This window comes from Anser anser (genome assembly GCF_964211835.1).
Source record: "Anser anser genome assembly, chromosome: 14".
Classification (NCBI taxonomy): Eukaryota; Metazoa; Chordata; class Aves; order Anseriformes; family Anatidae; genus Anser; species Anser anser.
Genome location: NC_139735.1, coordinates 6,071,954 through 6,085,126, shown reverse-complemented (window position 1 = coordinate 6,085,126; position 13,173 = coordinate 6,071,954). Strand labels below are relative to the sequence as shown.

Genomic DNA, 13,173 nt, shown 5'->3' with positions numbered 1-13,173 from the left:
AGGCTATATTTAGGGCGGCTGCTCCTTGTTATACCCCCTCGGCTCCTGGCAGCCACGGGCGCTGGGACTTCCCCAAGCAGGGGACGTATCCGGCCCATCTGCTCGTGGTTACTCGGGCCCTATCCGCACCGAAGGCGCCTAATCCCCCTTTGAACGTTCTTGGATTCTGCAGGATCCCAGGCACAATACCCCCAAATCCCTCTCAGACGAGATGAAATGGGAGGAAACGTGTTTCTTTCAGCGGAGGAAGGCAGAAAAGCTGGGATTATGTGTCAGGGAGAGAGGCTGAGCAAACCCAGGTGTCGGAGCACAGGGGAGCGAACGTCTGCGGAGGCCGTAGGGAAGAATAAGCCGTGAATGGGATGAGCGACACCCGGTGCCACAGAAGGGACCTAGCTGGGGCAAACCAGGCTGGGAGCAAAACCTCCTGCAGCAGCGTTCCCCTGAGCATTTCCTTTCCCCCCCTGGTTTCCAAATGCAGACCTCACGGGTGGTGAAAGCGGGATCGGGGAGCCATGAGGAGGTCACGTATTTACAGCCCCAAGGCAGAGCGGGGTGTGGTGGGGGCAGAGGACACCAGACCGATTTGCTCACCTTCTGTCTGTCTGTCCTACTTATTTCTGCACCTTTCCCCTCGCTGCGTGTCTGACTGCGAAGCCGGGAGTAGGGAGCTCAGCCTAAATAACCAGAATTCAGCCCGAGGGGGATGCGCTCGCACCAGGCGGCCCTCGGAGCAGGGCGAGGAGCCAGGCAGGGGGACGGGGCAGAGCGTGATCCCTGGGCATCCCCAGCGAGAGCCCTCCCAAGGAGACGAGGAAGGTCATGACCAGGAGGGGAAAAAATAAATAAAAAGCGAGGTTAATGCCAGGGCTTGGCAGCCCAGCACCTCTCCTAATCCTCAGCCCTGGTGCGCACGGCCGCAGCCTGCCCGGGAGCTGGGCCAGGTCCCCGCTGTCCCCGATTTGGACGTGACCTTTGAGCCTTGCACCACGGGGGCCCCTGGTCGAGCGGGAGCCCCCCCAGCTAGCAGCAATGGGAAGAGGAGCAGGGGGAGGAAGAGCATCCCTGCTCTGCCCTTCCCTGCTGGGTCCTGGGGGGGAGCGCGGGCGGGAGCCGGGCGCGCTGTAACCCCCCTGTCTCTGCTGCAGTGAGGCTCCACGACAGCATCTCCGAAGAGGGCCACCACTACCTGATATTCGACCTGTGAGTGCTGTTTGAATGCAGCTCCTGACCCGACAGCGGCTGCGGGCTCCCCCCGAGGCCACGTGCCCTGCGCCCCCTGCCCCTCATCCCCGAGCTCTGCTGAGCTCCAGCTCGCTCACGGCTTTCTGTGGGGTGCCTGGGGTGGGAACGGGGAGGTTTGGGGCCCCCTATCCTGTTCTGTTCTATCCTGTTCTGTTCTGTTCTAATCTATTCCAATCCATGCCATGCCCCCCTGCCCCTCTCCCCCTGTGCACGGACAGCAGCACTTTGGGGAGGGTTTGCCAGGGCTGAGCATGCTGTAAATCGACCCAGCCCCTCCGCGTGCCCGCTGTGACCCCCCTGTCCTCTCGCAGGGTCACCGGCGGGGAGCTGTTTGAGGACATCGTGGCCAGGGAGTACTACAGCGAAGCGGATGCCAGGTGAGCAAGGACGTGTTGGGCAGGGAGGGGACAGGAGGCGTCCCCTTTTCCCCATAGCTGCTCCTTCCCAGGGCCATACGCACCCTGCTTCCTGCAGGACGAGCTCCCTCGGTGCTGGGAGCTGTTCCACAGCCGCCCTGCAGAGCTTGCTGATAAACCAGATGTGGAGAGCCAAAAAAAAAAAAAAAAAAGAGCTGGTTTGCTGGTTTTAACTCGACTCCTGCGCCAAGAGCTGTGTGTGTTACCGCAGGGCTGGTGCCTGCACCCAGCCTGGGGCTGGCATCCTCCTCCTCCTCCCCGCAGCTGCACCAGAGCCATCTGCAAGCGGTGCTCTGGCATTCGCCGTAAGAAAGCACAAGGAGGAGCAGTTGGGGCTCCCAGATACCCAATGCTCCGGCAGGGAATGGAAACCAGGAACCTCTCAGCTCAGCTAGGGGGCCAGCACGCGCCTCGAGGGGATTTGGTCTGGCTGTGGTCACCCACACGGCCTGGGAGAGCTCCTGGTGCAGCCTTGGCTTTGGCCCATGCACAGGGCATTGTCCATGCAAATGGCCAAGGGGGTGGTAAGCTCTGTGCTGCTCCTGGCTGCATGGAAATGTTCCCCATTTCTAGGCAGAAAGTGATCTTATTAAATGGGCAGCCTGCGCTGAATCCGCTTACAACCCATCCTCTTATTAGCGTCATACAAATAAAATAAAATACATGTAAATAAAGACCTTCTGCCTTGCAGACAGCTGTTTTGGAACAAAAGTGATCATTGCCTCATCCTTTTTCCCTTCCTTTCTCACGCATGCAGCAGAGCCAGGGTTTAATGAACTGGGCATAAAGCGAACAGACACAGTGCGAGCCACCAGCCTCAGACGGGGCCGGGGAAATGGGGCTGAAGTGAGCATCGGCTGCGGGGCCGGCGAGCACGTCTGCTCCGCCCCTGTCTGGAGACCGAACCTGGGCACGTGCTGTGTCCTCACTGCTGGTCCCCAGCTCCCTGCTGGCACTTCTGGGGGAGCCCATGGGCGCACATGTAATCCCAGCACCCTGCTTGCCATGGCCGGGTGTCCAGCAGCCCTGGCTGGGTCACCGCTGGCACCTGGGTCACCACCAGCGTGTGGCACGTGGTGGAGATGGACACTGAAGCGATGGGGAGAAGGGTGAGGGGAGGAAATGCAGCCATGCAGAAGTGGCTAAGGAAAATGTGCCTCTCCAGATACTTGCGTGAGCTCTCTCCTCCCTCTTCTGCAGCCACTGCATCCAGCAGATCCTGGAGGCTGTCCTGCACTGCCACCAGATGGGGGTGGTCCATCGGGACCTGAAGGTACGAGCTGCAGGGGAAGAGCCCGTGGGAGGGCGTGGGGACCCCGTGTGCGAGGCAGGACCCCGTGGAGCAATGCCTGGCATCCTCCGGGGTGGGGAGGAGTACCGTATAGGAGCTACCAGAAAGCCACAGAGCAAACAGCAGCTCTGGGGTGAAACACCACAAGGGAAAGGGGGCAGAGAGGTCCTTGTAGTCCATGGCCCTCTAAGGAGGCATGTTCAATGGGACACACAGCTCCCCAAAGCACCGGGAGCACATCCATTCTCCCCCCAGCTGCACTGGGAACCCCCACCCGGCACAGCAGAGCCCCCGGGTCCCTTCTGCTCCTCTGCAACCTTCCCCTCCTCCTGCAGCCCGAGAACCTGCTGCTGGCCTCCAAGCTGAAGGGAGCCGCCGTCAAGCTGGCCGACTTCGGCCTCGCCATCGAGGTGGAGGGGGACCAGCAAGCCTGGTTCGGTGAGTGCCGGCCGCGGGTTTCCCCCAGCCCTCCGTCGTGTTCGGTCGGTGGGACCACCGAGGCTGCTCCAGGAGGGACGAGCATCCCCGGGGGTGGTGAGGGAGAGCCCTGGCAGCCTGGGAGGGGTTTGATGGCTCCCGCCGTGCCCCTGGGAGCAGCCCCGTGCCGATGCGCAAACAGCTGGGTGGGAGCTCGGTGGGTCACCGACGTGTCCTGCTGAGACAGACAGCCCGGTGGCAGGGGCGAGGAAAGCCTCTTCCCAGTGCTGGCAGGTACATCGGAGCACCCCGAGCTTGTGCACCATCCCGGGGGCTGGCTGGTGGTGCTCTGCTCCCGGGAGCCAGGTGTCTTTCTGGAGGGGGTGCCTGTCCCACAGGGATGCTGCGGGCTGGGCTCGCGGCTCTGGCAGTGACTGTACGGGGATGCTGGCTGTCTGCGAGGCACATGACAGGCTGTCTGTCCCAGGTTTCGCTGGCACCCCGGGATACCTCTCCCCCGAGGTGCTCCGGAAGGATCCCTATGGCAAAGCCGTGGACCTGTGGGCTTGCGGTAAGTCCGACTGGGGCCGGAATTTGGGGAGCGGGCTGGGCAGTGCAGGATGCCACATGCTGCTGGTCTGACACGGCACTGACCCCACGTCTCCTCCCCGGGCAGGCGTCATCCTGTACATCCTGCTGGTCGGGTACCCGCCCTTCTGGGATGAAGACCAGCACCGACTCTACCAGCAGATCAAGGCTGGGGCGTACGATGTGAGTGCGTTTGTCTCGCTGCCCCCTTCTCTGTCTCTCTTTCCTCCTGCTGTCCCCACTCTGCTGCCCCAGAAGAGCAGTACGGATGAGTTCGGGTAGATGGGAGTGAGTTTCTTTGCTCTGGTCACAGTGATTTGACTGGTATGCCATGCCCAGGTGCACACACCGATGTATTTCAGGTCCACTTTGCAGGTCTTGCCCTGAATCTTCCTCCTCCCACCCCTGCTCCCCAGTGCTCCGGCTGGAAGCTCCTTCCAGTTGCTGCCACAAGTCCCTGTGCCTGCTCCTGCCCTTGGGACAGGGTTGGAGAAAGGTTTGCAGGAGAACCAGCCCAATTGCAAAAGTTTTTTCTGCTCCCTGCTGCCTCTCACCCTGGTCCCTTTGCTCGGCAGTTCCCCTCCCCTGAATGGGACACGGTCACTCCCGAAGCAAAAGATCTCATCAACAAGATGTTGACCATAAACCCCTCCAAGCGCATCACGGCAGCGGAGGCTCTGAAGCACCCCTGGATATCGGTGAGCCGGGCGGCACTGACCCCCAAGGGCTAAAGGTCTGGGGGCACGGGGGTTTGCAACGGGATCCTGCACACGTGCACGTGCCTGCACCCCATACCTGTCCTGAGCAGCTTCTCTCTCCTCCCAGCACCGTGCCACCGTGGCCTCATGCATGCACAGGCAGGAGACGGTGGACTGCCTGAAGAAGTTCAATGCCCGGAGGAAGCTAAAGGTAAATCATGCTCTCTCCTCTCCGAGTCAGCTGAAAAACGCATGGGAGGGTCCCCGGGGGGTGTTCGCCAAGTGGGGAAGGTCAGGGAGGGGTCTGCGGGTCGGCAGTACGGTGGTGGTGGAGATTTGGGGATCTCGCTGTGAAGGAGAGACGAGAGGTGGGATGGGGTGGTGGCACCAGGGCTCAGAGGAAAGCTGTGGTGAAGCAAAGCGCTGAGCCACACGGTGAGGCTGTGCTGGACACCAGGACAAGGACATTCCCACTGGAGACAGCACCAGGAAAGCCCCTTTTTTGTGGCAGGGCAGGGATCCCAGAGGTGCAGTGAGAGCCCGGGGCCCAGCGGCCAAGCCACGCTGCAGCCAAGGAGCAAACTCCCAGATTTGGGGCAAACCCCCCTGGCTCACGCAGTCCAGCAGCCCCACAGGCTTGCAGCTCTGAGATCTCCATCTCCCCGCCCAGCCGGGTCCCTCCATGAGGCTCCTGTCCCCTGGGTGCCACCCAGCCTCAGCTGGCAGCACCAGGCTGGCAAGGGGCTCCAGGTGGCTCTGCAAAAGGAAATATCTCCTCCAGACCAGTGCCACGACCGCTTCCCACAGCCTCCCCAGAGCAGGGCAGCTGCAGGCTACTAACGTGATTATCAGGGAAAGAAACTGGCTATAAACTATTATTACTCTTCAGCTAGACAGGTAATCGAATTAGTTCAGGCGTACACTCCAAAATAGTAATCCATTACTGTAGGCAATTAGTCCTGAGTAATCTCATTATCCGCTGAGCAACTAGTTAGTCGAGTCAGCCGGAGAAAGGGGGGGACATTTTTCTGGATGTTATTTCTTTGCACGGCTTCCATGAGAAACCCCTGCCCCACTGCTTCCAGCGCGATTAAATCCCTTTCTGCTGCCGGCGGCTCCCCTCGCCGCCAGCTGCCAGCCCTGGCCGACGGAGCCTGGGCTGAGAGCGGGGCAGAATGAGGCTAAAATGTGCCCCGGGTTGTTTAATACCCCTTTAATCTTCGATGGAAGGAGGTTTTGGAGAATGCAACCCAATGCCATAGCGTTTGGGGTAAGGAGCTGGGTACCGAGGGCTGCTTCTGATGGCAGGAGGAGAATATTAGCCCGGGGGGCAGGCGACACGTGGGGCTGGGGGCATGGGGACCCGGTGTTCAGGGCCCTGCACCCCCTTCCCTTCTGCTTCCGTGTGTTTCAGGGAGCCATCCTCACCACCATGCTGGCCACCAGGAACTTCTCCGGTAGGTGCCGTCTCCGGGCTCCTCTCCTCACCCCGTGCCAGTGCCCAGGGCAGGCCCATGGGGGCCGTGGAGAGGCGGCTTTGCCCCCGGCTCTCAGCGGGGCTGTGGGTGCAGCCGGGTGCTCTGTGGGGTGGGGTGAGGTGGTGGGGACAGGGACGGGTTGCCCAGCCTCTACAGAGTGCAGTGGATAAGGTGTCTGTCCGAGGCTCCCCAGAGGTTTAGGATTTGGGATTTGTGTGCACCCACACATCTTACTTGTGCCCAGGCAGTGATGTGGGTGCTGGGGGTGGCGAGGGGTCGAGGCAGCTGCTTTTGCGCCCTCCTGGAGATGTTTGCGGTGCAGGGAGAGAGCCTCCGAGACAGCGTTCCCAGCACCGGGCGAGCGGTGGACAAGTCTCCCAGTGCCACTGCAGCAGCAGGGTCCCTTGTGCCCCTCCTGCTTTGCCCTCCTGAGTCAGGAGGGTACAGATCCCACAGGGACGCCCACCCTCCCTGCATCCCACATCCCCCAGGCTGCACGGAGATGCAGGGACAGGGACAGAGCGCGGCAGCCCAGCCCGCGCACCGGGAGAGGCCTCGGCACAGCGCGGCACGCCGGCTGGGTGGCTTGGCATCAGCTTTTGGGGGAGCTTGGCTGAGGTTCCCCAGGAGCTGGGTGTCGGGGTGGGCAGGGGGAGATGGGGGCTGCCGGCACGGCCGGGTGCCGTGGGAGAGGTCCCCGGCCGGGGCTGGTATCCGCATTTGTCGTGGGGGGATCGTGCTGACATATTTAGCACTTGTGGGCAGCGTGTGCGGGGCTGGAGGAGTCCAGCAGCTGGGGGGGATCCGGTTACGGGAGGCGCAAAGCATCAAAGGGCAGGAAATTCAAAAGCTTCTCTCGTAGCCCTGCCATCCCTGCGCAGCCCAGGGGCTGCCTGTCCCTGCCGCCCACCCCAGCTGGGGCACTGGGTGACAGCACCCGGCGTGGGGCCGCTCCCACCCATGGGTGCCTCGGGGTGCGGGGTGCCCCTGCGCGGCCCGGGGGGGGGGGGGGGAGCCGGGGCATGGCCGGCAGCCGGAGGTGGGCAGCGGGGAAGGCGTCTGCTTTTCATCATTGTCAAAATGTGGGCTGCAGCTGTCGGGCCGGCAGGCCGGCAGCACATGATCCCGGCAGCATGGGGCTAAAATTAGAGGGCGGCAGGCGGGCGGCCCATTCCAGCGCCGCGCCGCCAGCACCCCCCGGGCACAGCCCGCCCGCGGGCTCCCCGTGCGAGGCACCCCCACGGACTCGGCGTGACGTTCGGGGACGGTCATGTCCCTCGTGGAGAGCCACCCCGGAGGGACTGGACGGTGTCGGCGGGGTCAGCCCTGAGCTCCTGGGGCTGTGCTGGGTGCAGCTGGCAAGAGGAGGAGACCCGTGGGGCTCTGCCGCCCGGCACCATGCTGCTGATCCTCGGCCTCCTGGTCCTGGTGCCCTGCCTGGCTCTGCTGACCTCCTTCCTCCTCTCTCCAGGAGGCAAGAGCGGTGGCAACAAGAAGAATGACGGCGTGAAGGTAAGCCCCCTCCTGCCCGCCCCTCCGCTCCCGTGCCGGCGGCGGGGTCCCCGCGGCACCGTGCGCTTTGGAGGGCGGTTGTTGGCACAGCTGTCTCCATGTGTCCCCGGGCCACCAGCGTGTCCCCGGGCCAGCGGAGCAGCGTGGAGGCTTTGCAGTGCAGCAAGGGAAGGAGCTGGCGCTGCAGCCAGCAGCAGGGAGAGGAGGGGAGAGAGGCTTCAGGCTGTGGCTTCAGGCTGGTGGCAGCCGTCCGGTGGTCACATCTCCCCAGTCCCAGCACGGTCCTGCTGCCGTGGGTGGCGGGGCTGGGCTGGGCTGTCCCCCAGCTCTGCCCTGTCCCCAGGTGGGGCACACGGGTGTGTTTGACCCTCTTGGTGCTGCTCCAGGCCCCTGTGCCCACTGCAGACAGAGCAAACGAGGGCTCCAGCTTGGCGATGTGCTGGAAACCAGCCGGTGCTCCGAGGGCTGCAGAGCCCTCGGGTTGCCACAGCTCTTCTCCAGGACCAGGTGGCTCCTGGAGGCAGGGGAATCCTGCTGGCAGTGAGGAGACCTGGGATTAGCGAGCTGCCATCCTTCTGCGGGAGGCATGGCCCACGTGGAGGTCCTCCTCTCCTTACCTGTGCCTCCACGGACACAAATATCGCTCAGCAGCAGAGAACTTGTGCGATCACATCCCCACAGCCCAGGGCAGGGACGCAAGGTGGGAGGCACAGCTTCCGGACCCTGATTGCAGCACGGCCTGGTTTTTTTTTCCTCCGTCCCTTTTGTCGGGACCCTGCTGTTGGATTGTGAGAGGTGCAGGGTTTGGGAAGAGCAGAGCCCTCATCTGGTTTCTTCCTTCCTGTGTCCAAAAGTTCAGTGGAACCGGAGGTCTGGGCATGGCTTGTTTGCCCCCACTTGCTCCAGACCCAGTGGCTGGGACAAGCCAAACCCGCAAGGTTTGAGACAACACAAAACCCTCTAGACCAGGGCTCAGCTCCACACACACGCACGCACATTGTGGCCCTGCAGCCTTGTGCTGCAACATGAAGCTGCTGGGCTGCATTGCTACGAGGGGACGTTGCCTTGGGCCGTGGTGTCGGGATGCCACGTGCCTTCCAGGACAGCACTGCAGGTTTGGCACCGCGGTGCTGGCACAGAGGGGACAGCCCCCAGGGGAGCCACCACAAGCCAGCTGCCACCCCTGCCAGCCTTCCTCTGCTGCTCTGCGGCCCCGGCTACTCCTGTGCCACCTGAGCAGGGATCCCCCGGGCAGAGGTGGCTCGGTGTGAGCTGCTGGAGCACAGGGGACAGCAACCACGAGCTGCTTTTTCCAGCATTGGCGGCTGGAGAGGCTCCGTAGAGCATGGAGGAGGAGAAGACAAAGCCAAGCAAGGCTCATTCCCCACAAGCTGTGGTGTTGGGCACCTCCATCGTTACCATCCCCACCTCCTCCCGCTCAGCCCGGGGGGGGACATGCAGCGTAACCCCCTCGCCGGGGCACACAGAGGGCCAAGGGGGGCTGGCTGCTGCGGCCGAGGCTCTGGTGGCCACTGTGGGCACCTGGAAGATGCCAGGGCATCGCCGGGCGCCGTTCGTTTCTTTCCACCTCGCTGGGAAAGCCAGGCAGGAGCCTGGAAACATGCATGGGTGGGTGGGCAGGTGGGGAGGGAAGGGGAAGTGTCCTGCCTGCGTGGAGAGCAGGGCTGGGATCAGGATGACGCATGGTTTGATGTGGGAAGAGTTGTCCCCACCCAGAGAAACCTGCTGTGCTGGCCTTCCCCAAGGGAGCAGGCACATCCCTGTCTCCAAGCACCCTCCCTGGGAGGTTCCCCCCTACAGAAAGCATTCACGGGACCAGAAATTCCTCTCCACCCCTGCTCTGGGGTCTCCGGGAGGTCTGCTGGTCCCAGCAGCTCCGATACCTTCACTGCCCTGTGTAGTGTCCCATCTCGTCACATTGTAAACTAATGGAATCACTGCCCCATGTCGCATCCTGTCCCGTCCTAAATTAATGAGCTCACTGCCCCGTGTCGCATCCTGTTACTGTATGTCCCGACCCGACGCGGTCACTGCTTTGTGTTGCATTCTGTTGCGTCTGAAACTTCTGCAGTTTACTGCCCCGTGTCATGTCCTTGGTTAGCAGAGGCTGGGAGCCCGTCCCGCAGCTCCTCCGGCTCCTCCGGCCCCCCGGGGTTCCTCCCGAAGCACGGCAGCTCGCCCTGCCCTGTGGGACATCAGCTTTCCTGGAGAAGGAGGGCTGAGGATTAACGCAGGGCCCAGCGAAGGAGGGGAGAGCCTCGGTGATGATGCCGGTGGGAGCCCCTCAGGATGCGAGGGGAGCAGTGAGGGGGGTGGATACGAGCAGTCCCTACGCCCCAGCCCATCCGTACGCCCTCAGGGGTCGCTACCTGAGTTTTTCTGAGAGGTTAGCACAGTGTGTGCTCTTCCCCCGGCGGGGCAGGCAGGAGCGGTGCCTTTTATAGGTGCTGGTAAAACGCTCCTGGTTTGGCACTGCGGCTTCTAGTTCCTGCCTCGGTGCCTCCCGTCGCCAGCTGGGATTTGTCCCCTGGGAGCTGGAGGAGCAGAAAGGGCACGAGGCCAGGGCGCACGTCCCTCGGTGCCCTGGTGGAGAGGGCAGCGGAGCACGGACAGGAAGGAGCGTCCACGAGGGGCTGGGGACTGCAAGCAGAAACGTGGCTATGGGCTCTTACCCAAAGCCTTACAGCCCAGTGGTAGTGGTCGAGGACGAGATAAACGTGCATGCGTAAGAGCTGCTCTCTGGAGGAGATGTGTCTCAACCCGAGGCACCAGGACAGCTCCCCATGTGGCACTCTGCCCCGCAGGGCCACGCAGCCATAGCCGCGCTGGCTTTAGAGCAGCCGGCTCGGTGCTGGAGGAAATCCTAGGTCCAAAGCGACGGCGCTAACTGGGTGAGCGCACCAGCCAGCAGCACGGGCAGAGGTGCCCAGGGCAGCCCCAGTCTGTAAGCCCCCTGTTTGGTGCTCACCCTGGGCACAGGTGGCTGCTCCCACCGGCGTGGTGGCCTGAGCACAAAGCCACCAGGGCGGCCACCTACTCCTAGCAGACCCTCAGACTAACCAGGTCCTTGGGGTGAGCAGCAACGGAGACTGTGGCAGGCCAGGAGAGGAAGGTGCCAGCAGGAAGGCGGGTGGGAGCCGGCACAGCACCGCCGGTGCGCTCGCACGTCCCCCCAGGAGCACCAGGCTGGCCCCCACGCCCCTCGCTCGCCCCTCCACGAGGACCACGGAGGGTGGCTCAGGAGCTGCTGCCTCTCACGTGCTGCTCTCTGCCTTTCTCACTCTGTGTCTCTTCCTGTTCCATCTCTTCTCCTTGTTTTTCCAGAAAAGAAAGTCCAGTTCCAGCGTTCAGTTAATGGTGAGTGTCCTTCGTCTTCCTCAATGCTGATATTGCTGGGCCTCTCCACATGTTCCAGCCTTCCCCCGTTTTTGGAAGTTACCTCGGGGTAGGGAAGAAGGGACACCGGGGTTGGAGGGAACATCCTCAAAGCCGTATCACCCACAAACCCCATTAACAGGGTTGGTGCAGGCACTCGCTGGCCACCAGCTGGTGGGAAGCCAGCCCTGGTTCTTGCTGATGGGTTCTCATGCCGTTTCTCCCAGTTCTCCTGACTCAGGTCTGCAGGCTGCATCGGTCCAAGGAGCCTTGGAGAAACACCTTCCATGCCTCTGCGGGGACTGTATGGTCATGGGACACCTTGCCAACCTACATCGGGGTATTCTGGGTAATACATCAGCAAGGCTCTGCTGGGAAGAGCTAGCAGGGCCATTGCTCTAGCTCCGCTAGCAGAGTCGCCTTGATGGGGCTCCTGGAGAGAGACGGGGGGGGGGGGTCAGTACCCCCCCCCCACCCCAAATCTGTGTAGTTTGCTCAGCTGTTGATTGAAAGAGCCGTGTCTCAGCCTTCGGTGGTCCATGTGGGTCTTGGAAGCACTCTGTTGTATTGTACATTTCTCTCCCTACTCTGCGGTCAGTGTGGTCTCTCTCACTCCTGCACAGTCCCCCTCTTTCTCATCCCAGCTCCTCCTCGCTGTGAATTCGTACATCTCTCTCTCGTACAGTCAACATGGTGTCTTCCACCCCTGCACAGCCCCTCTCCCTGCCCCTCCTAGCACCCCGCCAGGCCACCCCGGACCTGCCCCGTCTCTGTCCCCGCAGGCGTCGGTAGGAAAGGCAGCGCCGTCCCTGCGAGACCCTCCCCAGCCCAGCCCTCGTGCCCTCGGCTACAAGGGCAGGGGGCCGGGGGGGGGCTCTCTGATGCGATAGAGCTGAGGTTGAGGACGGGTTGGACCTGCTGGCGCTGCCCTCGGTCGCCGGCCATGCGCACAGCCGAGCGCTGTGGGGTCGGACTCGGGGGGCTGTCGGACACACGAGCTCCTCCTCGCGCCGGGCGAAGACCGGGCTCACCGGCCCCGTCTCCTCTCTGTTCTTTGCTCAGGAATCATCGGAGAGCACCAACACCACCATCGAGGATGAAGACACCAAAGGTACCTGCGGGGGCACGAGAGAGGTGGGCAGAGGCACCCCGGGGTCATTAGCCTGGGAATCCTTGGGGCCGTTCAGAAGCGGCTTTCTCTCCTCTCCTTCGGAGCGAAATGCCAGCACGGGTGGTTTGTCTGTCTGCGAGGAGCAGTTGGGACAGTGCTGGAGAGCAGGGGGGGCTCCCAAAAATGTGGAAGCTCCCTGAAAGTGGTCATGGAAATGCCTGGCATGGCTGGTCCCCACGGGACCTCCTGCGCTCCCGCTGGGCTCCCGGGCTGCTCCCAGGCCAATGGCCCTTGGGGAAAAGCCTCCGGGGAAATCCCTGCCGCCCGCCCGCCCGCCCGCCCGAGCCAGCTTTCTAAGAATAACCCAGGGAATAATTTATCGGTGCTAATTTGTGAAGTCACTCGATGAAGTGATCCCAGCGCAAAGCAAGACGGACTTGGGGCTGGTGCGCTAACGGGACATGGGGCAGGGTGAGAGCGGACACCACGAGGGGCGATGCTCAGGGTGGGGACGGGGTTCCTCTCCTTTAGGAGTGACTCTTGGCACGTCCTCTCATTAGCCACAGTTTAAAAACAAATAAATAAGTAAATCAGGTACGGCACTGATTAAACAGAGCTTCGTTAATAAGCCCAGGGTTGCACATCCCATCTTGGGCAGCGGCCTCACGGGACCCCCTTTGTGGGGTCTCTCCCTGTCTGCTGGGGTGCAGGGGGGTGGGAGCCAGGCTGGCCACATCCCCACCTTCCTAGGGGCCAAAAATATCTGACGGATAATATAACACGGGTGTTGTGGCTTTTCTCCCCTTTTTATTTTCCTTTAAACCAACAGTGAGGAAGCAAGAAATCATTAAGGTGACAGAGCAGCTGATCGAAGCAATAAGCAACGGCGACTTTGAGTCCTACACGTGAGTGTGCCCGGCACGGTTCTGGGCTGGGCTCAGCATCCCGGAGTGGGTGCTGAGGGGCTCGTGCCCCCCACGACAGCACAACCCTCGTGGTTCAACCACTGCCGTGAGCAGGG

The 13,173-nt window shown here is 62.3% G+C and overlaps 1 protein-coding gene across 5 annotated transcripts in view; it reads left to right on the top strand.

Moving 5' to 3' along the window:
- Nucleotides 1–13,173, top strand: part of CAMK2A (calcium/calmodulin dependent protein kinase II alpha) — a 28,309-nt gene that overhangs the window by 8,932 nt on the left and 6,204 nt on the right. For 3 of the 5 annotated variants that reach the window (XR_014572408.1, XM_083798841.1, XM_083798842.1), the window contains exons 4-15: nt 1,149–1,203; nt 1,557–1,622; nt 2,862–2,934; nt 3,288–3,390; nt 3,857–3,940; nt 4,046–4,140; nt 4,533–4,655; nt 4,783–4,866; nt 6,070–6,112; nt 7,605–7,645; nt 12,104–12,152; nt 12,982–13,057. Coding sequence is in view for 4 of the 5 variants with exons in the window: in XM_083798841.1 (XP_083654967.1) it covers nt 1,149–1,203; nt 1,557–1,622; nt 2,862–2,934; nt 3,288–3,390; nt 3,857–3,940; nt 4,046–4,140; nt 4,533–4,655; nt 4,783–4,866; nt 6,070–6,112; nt 7,605–7,645; nt 12,104–12,152; nt 12,982–13,057 (892 nt within the window). In the remaining variant the exon portion in view is untranslated. Of the gene's footprint in view, nt 1–1,148; nt 1,204–1,556; nt 1,623–2,861; nt 2,935–3,287; nt 3,391–3,856; nt 3,941–4,045; nt 4,141–4,532; nt 4,656–4,782; nt 4,867–6,069; nt 6,113–7,604; nt 7,646–10,990; nt 11,024–12,103; nt 12,153–12,981; nt 13,058–13,173 lie in introns of all 5 variants that reach the window. The other 2 variants (XM_083798839.1, XM_083798840.1) reach the window with 1 other exon arrangement.